General features: G+C 42.6%; 1 protein-coding gene across 8 annotated transcripts in view; it reads right to left on the bottom strand.

Moving 5' to 3' along the window:
• Positions 1 to 440: 440 nt before the first annotated feature.
• The window catches only part of GALNT11 (polypeptide N-acetylgalactosaminyltransferase 11), a 52,540-nt gene continuing 32,617 nt past the window's right edge, over positions 441 to 20,363 (bottom strand). For 6 of the 8 annotated variants that reach the window (XM_061415247.1, XM_061415250.1, XM_061415248.1 and 3 more), the window contains 10 exons: positions 20,026 to 20,149; positions 18,384 to 18,550; positions 15,615 to 15,740; positions 13,187 to 13,436; positions 7,254 to 7,371; positions 5,869 to 6,021; positions 5,298 to 5,516; positions 3,937 to 4,041; positions 1,210 to 1,347; positions 441 to 1,006 (listed from right to left, as the gene is read on the bottom strand). In XM_061415247.1, the coding sequence (XP_061271231.1) occupies positions 875 to 1,006; positions 1,210 to 1,347; positions 3,937 to 4,041; positions 5,298 to 5,516; positions 5,869 to 6,021; positions 7,254 to 7,371; positions 13,187 to 13,436; positions 15,615 to 15,740; positions 18,384 to 18,550; positions 20,026 to 20,149 (1,532 nt within the window). In that variant the 3' untranslated portion in view covers positions 441 to 874. The other 2 variants (XM_061415251.1, XM_061415252.1) reach the window with 2 other exon arrangements.

Here is a 20,363-nt window from a genome sequence, read left to right as displayed (position 1 = left end):
TTGTTCAGTGTGTGTGTATACACGTATTATCCTGTAACACGTTTCAAATTTGGTGCTTCAACATAAGAATTCCCCCTGAGATTATCTCCTGAGATGCACTTTTAGTGAAAAAACTTTTATATTTGGATATGTATGGTATATACAGATGATTCCTAAATTCATACCTCTGAGATATATCTTCTGAAATCCTGATCTATTTTAACAACTCTACCTGGGTGTTTCACAGGCAACTTGGAGGCTGAAGGTATGTGAATCTGAATACTTACAACTCACATGGTTCAAGCTAAGAAACAAACACCCCTGAGGTTACTTAGGGCTGGGACCTACCTCACTTACTGGTCCATCAGCCAAACCTCAGTGAGCTTCTTACCATGTATCACACACACAGAGCAAAGGCTCCAATATGAGACGAAAAAAGGAGCAGACAAAGAATCCCAGGGTGAATACTCAAAAGGATCCTTTAATGTAAATGTGGACAGTACCATATTCATTAAAATAATTTATAATATTAACTGCCTCTTAAATATAATCTTATAAATGAATGCCTTCTGAAGTTAAAAGTAATGTGGATTCAGTATATTTAAAATTATTCAGAACACGGTAGTAGAAATTTAAAAATTAACCATCACCTATGAAATCTAAGAAGGGAAATCACGACAAGTTCCTGATCAAATAAATCTGAGCAGACACATCAATCTCCTGGGCTTTATCCTTCTACACAAACCTGACTCTCGAGTTAACACTGCATTCTGGTTTCCTACCATAAGGAGGAAATTCCTTAACAGCAGTCCAGAAATGACTTCAGCCTCTTGGGGAAGCATACTTCTTCAGCTTCGTGGTGAGAATAAGCACGACAGTCACTGTTCCGTCCACCTTAAGATTCCAAATGCCACTGCTGTGAGGGGGAGCCATCACAGATCGCCATGGCAACAGAGCCTTTGCGACTCAGCGGATCGACTGCTCGCAGGCACTGGCCCACTGATACCTGGTACAGCCTGTTATTCCTCTGAAAATAAAGCGGAGAAAAACCACCACCAATTACTTGTGTTAAAAAAAACTTACTGCCAGAATATGGTAAAGAGGAAGCAAAAATCTCGACAGGATGTGGAACAGAAGATGACTTGTGGGCTGCTGCACACTCAGAACCACCAGCTGCAAGCTAGACCATGACCCCTCACGCCTCCCGTCACCATCAGGCAAGTTCCTCACCCCAAAGGTCCACTGCTGGGATCCTCCAGACCCATGGCACTTCATGAGCCGTGGGGGGTCAGAGGAGCGAGTTTCTGACATATCCAGACAAAGGAGATTATTTAAGACTAACTCATGTTCTTCATTATAAATCCAAACCTAAGGAAGAAAAAAAAATGTTAAAACCTCAAATTTTCCTTTAGGTTCTGAAATTCAGATTGCACGACCCTTTGCACATTTTGTGTGGGAGTGGACTGACAAGATCCCAGCGTTCTACACCGCTTCAACTCTCGGTCTGCGTAAGGACTGCGGGAGCCCAGCTCGGCTGCTGGGTTGCCCTGTGTACACGAAGACTCGGGGCTTTTATTACGAGGTCCACATTCCTCATCACATCGGCCTAGAATGTTATACTCGAATCCCGGGGCCCGGTTTCACTGATGATCTTTATGGTCTCAGTTTTTTAAGGCAAAACAAAGGCCTGGATGTGGCTGAAGTGGATAAGTGCAATGAGTACTTTTTCTCCAACATGCAGCATCGGTAAATCTAAAAGGAAAACATTTTCTCCTACCCTCTGAGTATCGCTGCTTTTTCACATGGGTCCAAGACGTGTGTGCTGAGTCTGTTACCGTGGGGAGAGGGCCCCCCATCACTGCTGCTACGATAGAACATCGCCTATGTTGTCTGACAAAGGAGCCACCGGCCCACGTGTGGCTGATGAGAACTGGAAATGGACGGTTAAAATGTTCAGTTTAAATTTCAACAGCCACACGTGGCTAGGGTGTTTAGTACAATTCTGTGCAGTCCCAGCATAGTATGGACAGGAGAGTCACTCCACCTCCTCAAACGGCCTAACGTTTCTCTGGAATGAATTTCAGTCATCTCATCCTCACTACACTTCACTTCCCCGTCCACAATACGGACAGCTCTCGCACCCAGATGTGGCACAAAGTCTTTTTCAGCCGTGTTTTCCAGTATGTTGACATCTTAGTGTGCATGGACTCTAGAAATACGCTGTTATGAAACTGCATGCTTTGAAATCTATCCAAAAGAGGCCCAGGTGTTCTTTCCATTCCTGAACGACCCCGTCCGCCACTCAGAGTCACCGAAAGGACACACACAGTGTGAGAATAAATTATGTGAATGACAGGAATTGACATTTTGTTGTGGTTCCCTCTGAACTACTAAAAATGAGGAAAACTCAGTTCCACAGAAAACTTGAAAGGTGTACTTTCCTTGCCATTTCTAATAAATCCATATGGCTTTCAATTTATATACTTCAAATTCATTCTGTGTAACTGAGAAGAATGCTCTAAACAAAACAAAATACTACAGGAGACAACAAATTAATGATCTCTAAAATCATTCCCAATCTAAACAATTGAAGTTCAGCAAGCAGTGTTTGAGAAAGTTCGACAGCCCCATGTAAATCAAAGAAGTTACACCATACGCAAAAATACTCAAAATGGCTAAAAGACTTAAAATGTAAGACGTGACACCATACAACTCCTAGAAGAGAACACAGGCAAAACACTCTGACATTTTAATTGTACCGGTGTTTTCTTAGGTCAGCCTTCCAAAGTAAAAGAAAGAAAAGCAAACATAAACAAACGGGACCTACCCAAACCTACAGAGTCGACACAGCAAAGGAAACCATAAGCGAAATGAAACGACAGCCTACGTATGGGCTGGGAGAAGACACTCACAGATGATGCAGCCAATGACTTAATTTCCAAAATACAAAAATAGTTAATACGACTTAACAGCAGCAACAAACCACCCAATCAAAAAATGGGCAGAAGACTAAAGAAGACATACAGATGGCCAACAGGCACAGGAGAAGGTACTCAACACTGCCCATTATTAGAAAAAACCACAAATCAAAACTACAATGAGCTACCACCACACAATGGTCAGAAAGGCCATCATTAAAAGCGTACAAACACCGTGCTGGAGAGGGTGTGGAGAAAAGGGAATGCTCCTGTATTGCTGATGGGAAAGTAAACTGGTGCAGCAACAGAATGGAGGGTCCTCAAAAAACTAACCATAGAGTCGCCACATGCCCCAGCAGTCCCACTCCTGGGCACATATTTGGACAAAACTAATTCAAACAGAGCCGTGCACCCCTATGCTCACAGCAGCACTGTTCACAGTAGCCAAGACATGGAGCAACCCAAATGTCCATCAAGAGATGGACGGATAAGGATGACGTGGATATAATAGGATACTACTACTCAGCCCTAAGAATGAAATAAGGCCATTTGCAGCAATGTGGACGGACCTAGAGGTTATCCTACTAAGTGAAGGCAGGCAGAGAAAACTACCGGACAGTGTCACTGTATGTAGAATCTATCTACGGCACTCATGAACGTGTCTGTGAAGCAGAAACAGACGCACAGAGGACACACGTGTTGCCAGGCGGAGAGGGGAATGGACTGAGACTTTGGGATTAACAGATGCAAGCTATTAAGGTACAACATGGTCCTACCGTACAGCTCGGGGAACTCTATTCAACATCATGTGATAACCATAATGGAGAAGAGTGTGAAGACTTATGTATAATATGTATGTATTCCACTTTCCTGGGTGGAAATTAACATCATAAATCAACTATGCCTCATTAAAATAAAAACAAACCCAAAACGACAGAAGGAAAGTCAGAGTAAAACCTTGATGTCTGTTCCCCCCGCCCCACCCTCAAGAGTGACCGCAGGCACTCCCCTGAAGGACCCCGCCGAGGGCATCACGCACCTGGTTTGGGTCGCTGTAGTCACACGCCTTCAGCACTACGAGGCCCCCCTTCTCACTCGGGCGGCCCTGGGCCACCAGACACTTGTTGGTCTGAAGGTGATAGAGCTGGAAAAGAAGAGACTGCTCCTAACAACGTGGTACGTATGGATGAACAGAGAGGAAACATGAAAATACTATTTCAAAGGTACGGATTTGCAAGGTCCTAAAAAGAGAAGCATTTTTTATTACTGAATTCTGGCTTCAGCACATAGGATCATCACAACAGAGACTTCAAGGTTGTAGGCAATTTTAACAACAGACGCAGGTGGTGTCAAGTAGAAATTCCACCTAAAGATACAAGACTGCTCATCTGTTCCAGGGGAGGAAGGAAATCAAATTTACCATCTCTGCACTAAAGACAACACTGGGTGAACAGAAACAAGAAGTGGAAACAGCCAGTACCTGGTTCAGTCAACACACACACCTGAGTGCAGATAAATACAGACTGTAAGCGCCACAGGAACTGCAAAGATTTACATCAGAGAGCGTCTCGTCCAGGCAAAGTGGTCAGTGCTTGCTTGCTTAGTTGCTCAGCCGTGTTCAACTCTTTGCGACCCCATGGACTGTAGCCCACCAGGCTCCTCTGTCCATGGGATTCTCCAGACAAGAATACCGGAGTGGGTTGCCATGCCCTTCTCCAGGGGATCTTCCTGACCCAGGGATTGAACCAGGGTCCTCCCGCATTGCAGGCGGATTCTTAACCGGCTGAGCTAGCAGGGAAGCCCAAAGTGATCAGTTTGAAGGTTAAATGTGATTACATACGCAAGGCAGTAACAACAGGGATTTCAACTATATGGTATGCACCCATTTTTACTTAAAGGGAAAGTACATGGTAATAAACATCTCAATGACTTTTATAAGGTAGAGAACAAAAGAGGAGAAAGCTCCAGGCTTCATTCCAGCCACTGAAAGAGCCAGGACACGGGGCGTGCGGTCTGCCGTCGCGCCACACCGGAACCCGAGCCACCAGTTCTCCCTTCCCGTCCGCAGCGGCCCCATTTCTCCTTTCAGGTTCCTTTCTGGGCTCTGCCAGATGCATTTTACACTCACGTACAATGTCTTTGTGTCTTCACATTTATAACCTCTTGGAAGCTAGCCCATAGCTTAGAGAATGTGCTGTGTTTTCTCTAAAACTGGCAGGTAAGGGATCTTAATATAAACAACAAAGATACTAAATATACCTGAATAGAGGAAATTCTCTTAAAAAATACGTAATGAAAAGCAAGCTAAGGCCTATCCTTAAATATTCTATGAAGTATACAATGTTGTTTATTTTTTTAGACAACATTTACTGAAACACTGGGATAGAATCACTTTCTTACCCTTCCGCGCTGCAGGACTTTGGGGCGTTTTGGCCCCCTGTTGATAAAAATGGGTTGCTGGGGTTTGACATTGGGCCCAGATATCTGCATCTCTGGGTAAATGTTATCCAAATACCATTTAAATGATTTACAATCCAGCTTCTTCCTCAATTCAACACGCTCACTGATGTTTCCATAATTTCTGGTTCTCAGATCAGGTCTTAAGGAAAAATACTGCTCCTGAATTTAAAAAAAAAAAAAAAAAAAAATAAGTGAACGGGTTTTTTGGTCACCTCAGTAAAGTCATTAGAGAGGAAGCGGAGAGGAAGCAGGGGCTGAGGAGGAACTCGAGCAGCAGCAGAGGAGGAGCCTGGCTCTGCAGGAGTCACAAGAGCTCAGAGAGGGGAGCCGGGCGTCCTCCGACACTGGCTCATTACCTCTCACAGACGAGACACTTGGCAAAGTTAAAAAGGAGTCAGAATAAAAAAACCGAGTGAAAGCCTGGGTAGAGAAAGGAGACCAGGAGAAAAGCAGCCGGCGCCCCGTCCCCAGGTGAGCGGCTCGTCTGCAGCCTCTCGAGGCCGGGCCTCACCTTGTACTCATCCAGCCACACGTGCGCCAGCCGCAGAGAGTTGTGCGTCATGGTGTCCTGGCCCTCGGGGGACCCATACGGCCGCCTTTTCCGGAAAATGTGTCCAACTCTAGAGCAAGGGATGATGAACAGCTTACCCCCACACATCCAGATCTGGTCGGAAGCAGAACACGTGTTAATAGTGCCCACAGCACTGCGGGGTCAGCACACGGCTTTCATGAGATTAACCTCTGTTACAGGTGTCTGAGACCCTGCAAGAGGTCTTAGCAGAATAAAGTCAAAGCCGTATTTTAAAATTATCTGTCTTTATTAATAAAAAGAAACAAAACCCTAAAACACTGTGACATTCTTTTACTCTCCTGCGTCTAAAACTGTCTTCCCAGACATGATGTTTTGACAGAACAAGGAAGCTGACCTTCAGGACTTAGGGATGAAGAATGCTAATCAGTCCTCTAAGCTCAGTTTCACACGTACTTTCTCATAAAATACACATACTTTTAGAAAAATATTTTATAAAAAATACAGAGCGAGAGTCAGAAGATCTTAGTTCTGGTCTAAATTTTGCCCTTGACTGAATCACTTTAGTTATTTTAATTTTTATGAGATTCAGTTACCTTATCTACAAAGACTAATAATATCTGTTACAGCTCTCAAATTGTAAAGATTATGTAAGAAAAACTGGGATCAATACATTTGCAAAGATACAAAACGACATACACAAGGTATTACAGTATCTGAACGGGGATCCTGTGACATACCAGGAGATGGGAACGAGAGCGAGAAATCCGCACTCTGTCCCTTGCCCTCTTTCCACCTTTTCCAAAGCTTGTGTCCTAACCACTAGCACAGCTCCCTGAGCCACAGATCCCACCCACGACCGTCATCTTTCCAGCCTCAGCAATGAGCGAAGAGATTGTGAAAGGTGAATTTCTTCTGTAGGTTGGAGAAATCTGTGTATACAAAGGATTCAGTAGTCTATGCAGGGGGCAAATATAATTTATCATACCATCTGGGCTACTCCTGAAAGTAAAGGGGAGCTATTAATAAAACTTCTCCAGGAGACAGGTGTAAACAAGGGTGACCTCGAGCAGTCAGGAAAATGTGATGACCAGAACCGTATATATATCCTCGGTCATCAAATAAGATTAATGGACAAAGGAAAAACAAAACTCTAGAGTCAATGCTCACAAAGACCTCTAAATTTATACCACCTATCACTTTAAAATTCTTGTAAAATAAATATAAGGCTTCTCAGAGGCTTTTGCTATTTTGAATGGTATTATCTATATCATAAATTATGGTGAAATAGAGAATTTACAGAAAATATGGGATCACAGATGAAAATTACATTTCACTGCACAATTAACATACAAAAAAAAATTTACCCGAAATGATATTTCTAAATTTTCTCCTCCCCAGATATCCATGCCACTGTCATACTGTCCAAGTTCATTGAAATAGTTTCTGTTCATGGCAAACAATCCTCCAGCCATTGTAGGTGACCTAGAAAGGGAAGACAGTTACTGTACCAATTCTATAGTCAATTATCTACTTGTTTTTTCAAAAAATGCGGTACAGTTTTAGAACATTACTAATAAAAAGTCATGTCACCAACTCAATGAACTTGAGTTTGAGCAAGCTCCCGGAGAAGGTGAAGACAGGGAAGCCTGGTGGGGTGCAGTCCATGGGGTCACAAAGAGTCAGCCATAACTGAGTGACTGAACAACAGCAACAATAAAAACTAGATGAACTATTCTGAAATGTTTAATTTATGAGGGAATGAGCTGCGCTGCCTCGTCAAGCTTTCTAGATCGTGATAGCTGGCAAGTAAAGGCTACTTTTCTAAGCATCACAAGTCCTTTCTTTTTTTTCTTATGACTATGGTTGACAGGAATCCACCGAACTGTTTAACTTCTGTTGACAGGCCCAGAGCCCCTGGGATAAAAACTGGGCTCCAGGGCCCGACAAGGAGAGACCCGACAAACACCACACTTTGACCTGGACGCAAATGTGGTAGGCCAGTGGTGCGCAAGCCGACGCTTCACTAAGTGTGGAGACATTTTCAGCTGTCACAGCTCAGGGGGAGGGGTGCTGCTAAATACCCTGAGATGCACTAGAGAGCCCCCCATCCCTGCCCCCCCACCTCCAGAAAGAACCATCTGGCCCTGAAGGTCAATCCTGCCACAGCAGAGAAACCCTGTTTGTGAGAACCTGATGCAGACTGGCTCCCACAGAGACTCCAGCCTGGATTTCAGTCTCACTTCCTGGAACTGTGCACCAGGAGTCATGGGGTCTAGTCCTGAGCTGCTTCTCAGAGAGACGCAATATTCTCTGCAGGAGAAGACGCTGCCCGTGTATGAATGTGTTTCTATCATTTTTCATATACAATGTCTGCCATTGGAAATAAACAAGCAAACTAACAAATAACCAGGCAATCAAGAAGATAAATCACACGAAAGTAAAAAAGAGAAACGATCTAAAACAGAAACACAGGGGCAGGGGTTTCAGACAACAGAGTTCTATCAGGCAGAGACTAACAACTGCTCAGTATGTTCAAGCATAAAAGACAAGACTGAGAATTTGGCAGATAATTAGATGCTATCAATAAACCAAATTTATGCATATCTGAAAAACACTCTGACAATGACAGGAAAAAAATGTAAGCAGCCGATGAAAAGATATTGCCTTCAAAAGAAACAAAAATAAGACAGTTGTTGACATCTCACCAGAAACAGTAAAAGCCAGAAAGTTCTTGAACAATACCTTCAAAGCCCTAAGAATGCATCTGCCAATCTAGAACTGAATATCAAGTAGAATTATTTTGCAAAATAATGATGAAACAAAGACATCTTCAGAAAAGGAGGAGTAATCGCACCTGAAGTTTCAGCAAAAACAGACACAAAATGTGTCCTTGGGTCAGAATGGAAACAGACCCTAGGGGGGAGCTTGCAGACGCAGAAAGGATAAGAGGGGACTATACAGCTAAACCTGAATGAGTAACGCCTGCACAAAAAGTGGCCTGTGGGGTTAAACACACACACCCATATTCAACACAACCTGAGGTGGGTAACTGGGGTAGGAGAAACATTGTGAGATCCTTGCTCTGTCTGGAGAAAGTACCAGTTTATATTACACTTTGATAAGTCATGGATGAAGGTTATATTCTCTAATTACCCACTAAGAACAGAACGTGAGAATGTATATAATGTCTAATAATGGGTGGCCGTTGGGAACAGAATAATAAATCGGAATTCAGACCAAAAGGGCAAAGAGAAAAGAATACAGAACAATTCTAAACTGTCATGCATCTATTAACATGGCCTCAAAATATATGAAGAAAATAAAGAACTACCAGGAGAAACAAACACACAACTGTAGTGGGAAATTAATCCACCATTTTAAACAACTGATAAAACATAAATTTTTTAAAAAGAGAGTATTTTTACAACACAATAAACTTGACCCAACAGATGCTGAATCCCATCTTGACAACTGCAGAAAATACAGATTCTGACCACAGTGTAAGCTAGGATTAAATAACAACTACAAAATTTCTATATGCCTGTAAAATAATAAATGTACTGCCAAATAAAGTACAGGTCAGAAAAAACACAACAAGGAAGACATTTTTAAATAAATGACAATTTAAAATGATATGTATGTCACAATTTGTGGGATGCAGCTAAGGCTATGATTAGAAGAAAACTTACCATCTTTAAATATATATATATATATATATATATATATATATATATAAGAAAAGAAAAAAGGCTAAAAATTTTTAAAATTTAAACATACAACTCAAGAAGTTAGCAACCTCGTGTATTCAGAGTGAAAGAGCTTATCCTTATCATTCAGAGAAGGGTGTCACATGATGCTGTCAAAAGTCAGAACAAAAAACAATGTTTTTTTTTTTTTAAGTATCAAAAAGAACCAATACAGAAACAAAATAACCACACTGCAACAGGAAGAGAGAAGGAGTACCTGGAGTGATGTAAAATGAACTGCCTTTCTTTTCCCAGCAGAGCAGGTCTGAAGTTGGTGTGATGTTGGAAAGAGGATTACACATACTACCATTTACAGTTCAGGAAGTAAACAGAAGACCAGGAAATAAAACCAGGGGAAAGGACTGAGAGTGGGGCAGGGGTAGACGTGGTCACTTCTCATCCTGAATTGTTCTATACTGTGATATGTTACTGTGAATACATGTTTTCAATTAAAAATGATATCAAAAATGAAACAAACACACCCATGAAGATGATGAAGAAACTGACCATTGCACTAAAACAAAGACTGAGAATACGGAGGACAGTCTGAGGATCCTCCTCGCCCTGGCGAAGGCGCCTAAAGTGGAGTTGGCACTTGCCTGCCTCCAGCCCCAGAACGGGAGGGCGCAGACGGGCAGCGTCCCCATGGGCAGCCCTGCTCTCCCGAGAGGCGCTCGTTACCGGACTCCCACCTGCAGAGCCGGGAGCAGAGGTGGGCAGAGCACCACAATGAACGCCCTGGCAAGAAGAAGGGCTGCCAGCCTGTGAAGACACAAGACCTGGGGGTGTCTCCATGGACTTCCCAGAAAACTGCCACAAAGTCTAAGAGCAGAAGACACCCCACCCTGCCAGGAACTCAGGTCAGCAACCTGAGCTGGCCGGGTTTCCATCAGCTTCCCCTCCAAGTCGGCTTCGGATGAAAGGAAGCTGGCAAGTACCCGAAGGCCAGCTGAGGTGCCAGCAGCATTCCAGTGGGAGGTGTGGGGAAAGTGTTCTCAACTACAAGTGAAGACAGGCATGCCTATGACTGGGCAGCTTCACTCCTGCAAACCAGAAGCCATGAAGAAGGATGCTGACAATAGCTTTGACAAAATTCAATACCCATTTATGATAAAAATTCTCCAGAAAGTAGGCACAGAAGGAACCTACCACAACATGATAAAGGCATAGCAAACATTCTTCTCAATGGCGAAAAACTGAAAGTATTTAAGATCAGGTACAGGACAAGGCGCCACTGCCGCCACTACTATTCAACAGCGTTCTGGAAGTCCTAGCCACGGCAATCAGAGAAGAAAAGGAAATAAAAGGAATCCAGATTGGAAAAGAATAAAATTCTCAGTTTGCAGACGACATGATACTACACATAGAAAACTCTAAAGGTTCCACCAGAAAATTATTAAAGCTAATCAATGAATATAGTAAAGTCACAGGATACAAAATTAATACACAGAAATCCCTGCATTCTTACACACTAACAATGAAAAATCAGAGAAGTTAAAGAAACAATCCCATTCACCACTGCAACAAAAAGAATAAAACAGCTAGGAATAAACCTACTTAAAGAGACAAGTATATATAGTTTTCTGTACACAGTTTAATACAAGTTTAAACTATATACAAGTACATGGTTTTCTGTATACAGAAAACTATAAGACACTGATGAAAGAAACCAAAGACAACAAAGAGCTGAAGAAATACACCATGTTCTTGGATTAGAAGAATCAATGTTGTGAAAATGACTATACTACCCAAAGCAATCTACAGATTCAATGCAATTTCTATCAAACTACCAATGGCATTTGTCACAGAACTATTAATAATAGAACAAAAAATTTCACAATTTGTATGGAAACACAAAAGACCCCAAACAGCCAAAGCAATCTTGAGGGAAACACAGATCTGGAGGAATCAACCTTCCTGACTTTAGACTACACTACAAAGCTACAGTCACCAAGACAGTATGGTATCTGCACAAAAACAAATATAGCTTAATGGAACAAGACAGAAAGCTCAGAAATAAACCCACGCACCTATGGGCACCTTCTCTTTGACAGAGGAGGCAAGAACAATGAAGAAAAGATAGCCTCTTCAATAAGTGGTGCTGGGAAAACTGGACAGCTACATGTAAAAGAATGAAACCAGAACACTTCTAACACCATACACAAAAATAAACTAAAAATGAATTAAAGGCTTAAATGTAAAGTGAAAGTGAAGTTGCTCAGTCATGTCTGACTCTTTGGGACCCCATGGACTACAGCCTACCAGGCTCCTCCATCCTTGGGATTTTCCAGGCAAGAATACTGGAGGGGGTTGTCACTGAAGCCAGAAACTATAAAGCTCTTAGAGGAAAACATGTGCAGTACAGCTTTGACATAAATGGTAACAAGATCCTCTTTGACCCACCTCCTAGAGTAATGGAAACAAAAACCAACAAATGGGGTCTAGTTAAACTCAAAAGCTTTTTCATGAAGTCTAAGAGCAGGGGAAACTGGACTAAAGTACCCTGTTTAGGCATACATCGGTGGTGAAACTACAGGAGAGCAAGGAAACGATGAGGGTCCAGGTAGTGACGCCTCTGAGGACCAGGCCAGGGGCTGTGGCCAGGAGAGGTACAGAGGCCGTGTGGGCACTATTTCTTGACCCGGGCAGAGTTTCACAGGTGTTCAGATTACAATCATTTACTAAATTGTAGGCATATATATATACACACACACAGATGTGTACTTTTTTACATATGCTATTTTTCACAATAAAAAACTTCTTTAAAGAACAAACCCAAGAACTTAAAAAAGTATAAATACAGATAAACATGAGATTGACATGAGAAATTTAGAACAAAACAAAAATAAAGAGAAATAACATATAGGAGCAGATTTATAATATTCAAGAATATGGATGAAAACTGAAAATAATTCACATACTATGACTTTGTGTGGTGCATCCCTTGTAGCTCAGTTGGTAAAGCCTCTGCCTGCAACTCAGGAGACCTGCCTTCGATTCTTGGGTCGGGAAGATCCCCTGGAGAGGGAAATGGCACCCACTCCAGTATCCTTGCCTGGAGAATCCCATGGACAGAGGAGCCTGGCGGGTACAGTCCATGGGGTCACAGAGTCAGACACGACTGAGGGACTAAACCACTACCGTGGCTTTGTGCACTACTGGTGGGAATCCATCCTAAAATCCTAACTGTAGTTATGTACTAAATGTTCTTCACAGCACCACTCACACTAGCAAAGAACTGGAGATGTGTTATGACCAACGCAGTAACCACGGGCTCTGATAAAAACAACACAACACGGGGGCCTCCAGGCTGTCCGACACAATTATCCCAGGATACTGTTGACTTCTGCCTTTCTCACTGAGATATAAATCCTGAGAGCATGGACAATTTCTATCCATAAATCTTTCCTTAGGTCTTGGCAGAGTACATTAAATTCAGCAAGCACTAAAAAGTCCTTCATGGACAAACAAGCCAACACTTGTGCTTTCTGCAAAGCTTTGAGCGTGTTTTCTCTTCGGGGAACTTTCCCGACAGAGAGGAGAAAGCTTACTTTATGGGTGCAGTCGCTCCCTCCGGTCCCCCGAGCTCGGAGAGCGGGACAAGGTCCCACTTGAAGTGCAGCCCCCAGTTGAAGCCGCCCCGCACCACCGGGGATGAGCTGTAGGCCAGCGTGTCGGCGCTGATGATGTCAATCACTGGGCACACGACCGTCCGCCGGTCCTCGCGGATGGCGGCCAGCAAGGGCTGCAGCCACAGCACGTTCACCTCGCAGTGGCTGTCCAGGAACACCAGGACTTCTCCTGCGGGGAAGCCACAGAGGCCCGAGGTCAGCGCCGCTCACGAGGCAAGAGGCCCCCGGCTCCAGAGAGAACACCTGTGCAGGTGAGCAAGCTGACCGCCACCCCTCCAGCCCCAGCTAGCAAATTGGTCCTGGGAGTCCGTCAGCCGGGAAATCCTGCTTCAAGGGTGCTGCCACGACTGAAGAACATACACAGACCATAAAAGCAAGTCTTGAAAAAAGTTACAGTTACAAACAATCCATATTCTCCTCAGTAAAAAACCAAAAAAAAAAAAAAGACTCTGAGGCTCACTGGAGCCATCCAGTTCTCTGACAGCCAGGTGTGGAGCAGTGCAACAGGAGTGGTCAGCTGTGTCTGTTTTTATTACAATTATTGTAATGGATATATTTGTGAATTTACTATGTGACACGTCCCTGTCTCAGCAAACCGAGGCTAGAGAACACAGCTCACTTTCACTGGTGAATCATAAACGTGCCCCATTACCGATTATTTCGACAACACAGGATTCTCAGGAGCGAGGGCCATGTGGCCGGCTCATCACGTTGCCACATGGCTCCCTGCTCCCGTGAATCCACCACTCGACAGCCATGTGACCATCTTGCCCTCCATTTCCCACATTTCCTTTCCAATTCCCTCAGTCTCATGGGCCAGAGGACACACTTTTCTTCTCATCAGTAAAATAAAAATTGTGAAGATTTTCTCATGCATTTTTAACTCTGCTTGATAAACGTGAGCAGGAGTGAGGGTTTCTTTGATAACTTAATGGTTACTCCTGAACACCTGAGCAACTTAGAATCTCGTCATCAGACAGCATTATTATTATTCCAAAGCTTTATCTATGAAATAAATGTACTGATATAGATTTTACACAGACTTCATAAAGCAACCAATGCATCCTATTTCAATTAACAACAGCAGAACCTCCAGCAAGAAAGTCCTCCAGAGTGACAGGGACTTGGCCGTGTCCTTCAGCGCCTGTGAACGACCTTCACAAGGTCACCAGATGTCATTTAATACAGAAAAGCAAATTGTTCAATCTCTTATCAAGGTTCCTTTGAGGGGAAAATTACTAATAGCTTTTCTTAATTCAAAAAATATTACTTTTTCTATAAAAGTCAGTTTAACTAAATGAAGGAAGATAATACATGGTCACGCTGAACCTGAGACCGATTTCCCCAAAACTTTTTTTTTTTGACAGATCCCAAACTATATTTGAACAAGGACCAACACGACATAAAGAAAAAAACTAGATGACGACTGTTGCCTGAAAAAGCTTGCAGTAACAACGTACTGGGAAAGTACAGTGTTCTGTGACACGATCTCGCCGTACCCCACAAACACCCCAGTTTCCTATCTCGTGCCTTCTTTAAGTCAAAACAGCCAAGTCAGAGAGTCTTTATTTGACTAGAACTCTACAGAAGACAAATCACAAGCCCTGAATTCAACCTGCATGTGACTGTGGACTGGACGGAGGGGAGCTCCATCTCATTCGTTGTTAACTGCTTCTGTTCACTGCAGGTGAAGACAGAGGAGGGAAGAAGGAAGACAGTACAAATGAAGTCACAAACGAACCCCGCAAACGAGACAGGGGGTGTACAGGAGGGGTGGCGGCGGACAGCAGCGCGAAGCCCACCATGAGCCCCGGTAACCAGTCATCGGAGGAGGGCAGTGTGTGGGAAGGCAGATTTTCTCACTATGAGGGGATGCCCCAACAAAGTTTCAGAATTCCAAAGTCATCTTCATGATTTTTTTTGGGGGGGGGCCATATTTCCAGGTACTACATGAAATATTAGACACTTAATATTTTTAAAGAGATTCATTTAATTAAATAAATGTATTTTAAAAAGGAAAAGCTTTTATTCAGATCGTAAATGAAAATTACTGGCACCAACCTTCCATAGAGATAAACAGAAATCTGAACCGATATGATACAGCTGGAGAGAAACAGAAGTGGACCAGTGAGGACTCTAGAGCTCGCCTTCCTGGGGCCTGGGCTTTGGGACAACGGGGCTTAGTTACAACGGGGCTCCATTAGGGAAAGGCCTTACCCAAACTGCACAAGCCTCATCTCTCCTGCTGCCAGTGCCCACTGAGACTCCACTCGCCACAGACCGATGAGGAATCAGGAGGGCAGGAGAAGAGAGCTCTCATCACTCAAGAGCCAACGGGAAGTTCTACCTGTTGCGTGGGCTGCTCCAATCATTCTTCCTCGAATCAAGCCCTCGCGCTTTGGATTTCTTATCACTTTGATTTTTCCAGGGAGGTATTTTTGGATGTATTCATCTAGTTCTCCTTTCAAATCATCTGAAATTGAAGATCGTTCAAACCACATGAGACGCGTGCACAGGTATTTTAGACACTCTAGAGCTGTACCTGGTGCTTGCAACAACAAGCATTCAAGTAAGTATTACAGAATCTGCCGCTTTATTTTAAAAGGAGAGCATAGCTTATCCTGAAAGGAAGAAAAAGGAAGAAAATGAGGGATCAGAGTTGGAATACTAGCCTAAAGGAGTAGTTACTTAACTTACAGACTTTTTGTATTTCCATAGCAACTAACTCAACAATTTGCATAAAGAATGTTTAAAATGAGTATTTTGAGTGTATGAATGTTCAGCTGACTACATACAAATCAGACTTAAAGAAGAAACTGATATGTAAATGCCTTTTTTCAAAGTAATTTAAGTCCTACTCCATTTCAGAATAGTTGAGAAATAACTTCTTTGCCCTACCAAGAATTATATAATAGCAGCAGTAAATACATTGTTATACTAATTTATAATTTAGCATCTTCCATGGGCACTATTTTTTTTATAAATTCTAGCTCATTTACCTTTAAATTTCATAACTTCAGACATCATACAAGATCTAATAAGTAATTCTTTCCATAGTTAGCATATAAACCATTGTAACTGATCATGAGTTTTCTCTTTTAGAAAAAAATACCCACAGAATGAAAAACAAATCACAGGCTGACATGAAAAAATAAATTCAACACCATAAATTTTAGAATTATATTACTTAGCCAATCTTCTACTTGGTCCAGATGCAAATTCTTAGGTTTTTTAATCATTTATTTTTTAATTAATTTTTCCGTTTCTCCTATGAGGTTTCAACGTTTACCAAGGTTTGAGAATTTTACTCTCGTTGATCTGAACATACATTTACTCATTTTGTATACTTAAGTATACTGGCATACCAGTTCTGTTGTTGATACATAAGGAATGCTTAATAAAGACTCAAGTTGTGAAAAGACATGTAACTGGCATATAATTTACCAGTGTATCTCTGCAGCTTACTGTTAATGAAAAGAGCAGAAAGCTTGAATGGTAGTGGTTTCATCACTCAGTTGTGTCCAGTTCTCTTGCATTCCCATAGACTGTAGCTCACCAGGCTCCTCTGTCTGTGGGATTTTCCAGGCAACAATACTGAAGTGGGCTGCCATTCCCTTCTCCAGAGGATCTTCCTGACCCAGGGATAGAACCTGAGTCTCCTGCACCAGCAGGTGGATTCCTTGGGTCTAATTTCAACTCTACCAGGTAACATCTTAAGCAAATTACTATTTCCTCCTCTGTAAAATGGGAATATCACCTCTCACAAGGTTGAGGACTGCCCTCCATCCTGCTGTGTACATGAAATCACTCTTAGGAAGAGTCTATGCTGAATTAAAGAAAGGTAAGAAGCATATTAAAAAGCACAGACATTACTTTGCCAACAAAGGTCCGTCTAGTCAAGGCTGTGGTTTTTCCTGTGGTCATGTATGGATGTAAAAGTTGGACTCTGAAGAAAGCTGAGCGCTGAAGAATTGATGCTTTTGAACTGTGGTGCTGGAGAAGACTCTTGAGAGTCCCTTAGACTACAAGGAGATCCAACCAGTCCATTCTAAAGGAGATCAGTCCTGGGTGTTCTTTGGAAGGAATGATGCTGAAACTCCAATACTTTGGCCACCTCATGCAAAGGGTTGACTCATTGGAAAAGACTCTGATGCTGGGAGGGATTGGGGGCAGAAACAGAAGGGGATGACAGAGGATGAGATGGCTGGATGGCATCACTGACTCAATGGACGTGAGTCTGAGTGAACTCCGGGAGTTGGTGATGGACAGGGAGGCCTGGTGTGCTGCAATTCATGGGGTCGCAAAGAGTCGGACACGACTGAGCGACTGAAGTGAAAGACGTATGTACTAAAGCCTAAAGTACCAGTGTTCAGAGACCATCTAAGAGCCATCACAACGCCATCCACTTTATCTGGAGGCAGCTGATGTGACAGACTGACAAGATAAACCTAAGCCAAAGCGTTTTGCCAAGTTAAAGCTAATCCTAAAAGGTCACATACTGTGTGATTCTGTTTATATAACAACCCAATGACAATACCATAGAGATGGAAACAAAATCACAGAGATGAGGGCTGCCAGGAATTAAGGATGTGTGGGCAGAAAGGTGCGTGTGAATACAGAGTGGTAGCAGGTAGGAGATCTTTGGGGTGATGGAGTAGTCCTATCTGTACCGTGATTACAGTGGTGGTTACAGAAATATACTCACGGGATAAAATGGCAAATAACTGTACACACACGTGGTATCAATGTTAAATTCTGGCTTTCAATACTGTGTTATTATGTAACCAATGGCGGAAACGGGGTGAAAGGGCACACAGGACCTCTTTGTAACTCACTGCAAATCTGTGATTATTTCAAAATAAAATTATTATTTTAAAAAGGTAAGCCAAGGGGAAAATTTCAAGAGCCTAATTTGGGTAGCATAGTTTGAAAACAGATTACACAGATAATGCAGTTTCTCCAAAACTACGCTACAATCAGGCGTGTAATTGTGGTTGGCTCTGCTGCAGCTGCATGCACGAGGGTCCTCCTATCTTTCAGGGACTGAATGGCCAGTGGTCATTACTATAGTGAACCAAAGCAGAGATCCCACACTGCCAGTTACAGTATTCCTCACCAAAGTCACTGTCATCGTCCACGAGGATAATTTCATGAAGAAGCCAGGCTGGCGTGCGGTCCAGGACGCTGTGCACCGTCCGGAGCAAGGCAGACAAAGCTTCATTGTAGAAACAAATAACAACGCTAGCAACTGGCAGATCCGCTGGGTAAGACTTGTCTTTACATCTGTAAAGACGAATATCAGAAAATGCTGACATTTCAAAAAGCTTGAATGTTTTAGGTTATCATTCACTAAACATTAACTGCTCCCTTGTTGAGCCTCTTCTTTACATCATTAACAATTTTTATTAAAAAGTGCTTCTTTTTATTAATGTGCTTTCTTATTCAAGCGTTTTATAATTGTTAATAATTTCTCCCTCCGTTTCCTGCTACTCTGCTTATTTTTAAGTCAATTCAAGTTTTTAAAACTTGAATTTTTTCTTCTTTGGTACAGAGGTTACACAAAGATGTGTTTTTACTGAAATCACTGCAAGTTTTTAATGCAGCAATCAACAGCTGATGTTCAGTTTCTTCTCAATGAAGTTTCAAAAGGAAATATGAATATCTGTATTTGAAAATTTTAATTTTTGCTCAATCATATAAAAAGATTTGAGTAAACTATGACATATATCAGGATAATGGACGAGCTTCCATGTAAGCAACTCTTTGATTTTAAAAAAGGTTAGGTGGCTTTAAGTGACCACAAGGAAAAAAAAAAACCACTGACTTAAAAAATAAAATCAGGAATTCCATGTTCTTCTGCACAGCATACAATGCCTTACAACGTCTGGGCCCTGCCTACTTTCAGCCTCTTGCCATTCTCTCACTACAGGCAAACAGAACTGTTTCAGTCCCTTTGACAAACGGTATATCTCCTGCCTCAGCCTGTTCCCATACAGGGGACAACCCTGCTGTACCGCACTGTTCAGTCCCTCTCTCTGACGCTTCCCTGGTCACTCTGGGGTGGGGGCCCTGTCTCACCCGTTCCTATCAGAGCCTTCATTCTTGTGCTACTGTAATTACTCACTTCTTTATCAACCTCCCCTGACAGGCACTAAGCCCTGGGAACCGAGGGGCTATGTCTTATTTTATTTCCAGAGCCTAACAGAGTGTCCAGCAAACAGTCGGTGCTGAAACAGATCTGTAGAGTGAATGACTGATTGACTGTATGAAAGAAAAGCCTTTGAAAAAACAAAAAGAATGAAAACAGAAAAGTGAGATCACGAGTAGAATTCTTCACTGATGTGAATTCCTTTTTGTTATGAATCCAATAAACAAACATTTAAAATAAACATATACTCAGGTTACTTAATTATATGCAATTAGTATTTCATATTTTTCATATTTTACATTTCAAAAGAAACCCAGCAAGCTCTAGAACCCTATTAGTACAATCTCAGACCATGTGGCTTCAAGCATAATAAGAGTGGAAATAAATCTGTCTTAAATTTTCTAGTATCATGAATGACGAAGCCTAATTGCAGATTATTAACAGGACAGGGGAGCCTGGTGGGCTGCCATCTATGGGGTCACACAGAGTTGGACATGACTGAAGGGACTTAGCAGCAGCAGCAGCAGCAACACCACCCCCATGACTTATCATACCGCACTAAAAGCACTGTGTTATTAAAATGGCGAGCAGAAACTAAGAAGGAGCGTACGCTGCATTCCTCGTATCTGGCACGTCTCTGTGGTAGCCCAAGCGGTTACTGATAAGCATATTGAAGGCATGTTTCTGATAGCCCAAGTCTCTCAACTCCTGATCACGTTCATTAAAAATCATACCTGCAAAAGAATGAAGTCACAGTCAGTGAATTAAATCTGGAAATGAATGCTACAATTCCTGTTATGATCTCAAGAAAATTTTGGGGATCTCCCTAGTGGTACAGTGGATGAGAATCCGCCTGCCAATGCAGGCAACACGGGTTCAACCCCTGGTCCAGGAAGATCCCACATGCCACGGAGCAACTAAGCCTGTGCACCAAAGCACTGAGCGTGC

Source organism: Bos javanicus, chromosome 4 (assembly GCF_032452875.1).
Source record: "Bos javanicus breed banteng chromosome 4, ARS-OSU_banteng_1.0, whole genome shotgun sequence".
Lineage (NCBI taxonomy): Eukaryota > Metazoa > Chordata > Mammalia > Artiodactyla > Bovidae > Bos > Bos javanicus.
This window is presented reverse-complemented; position numbering and strand designations above follow the sequence as displayed.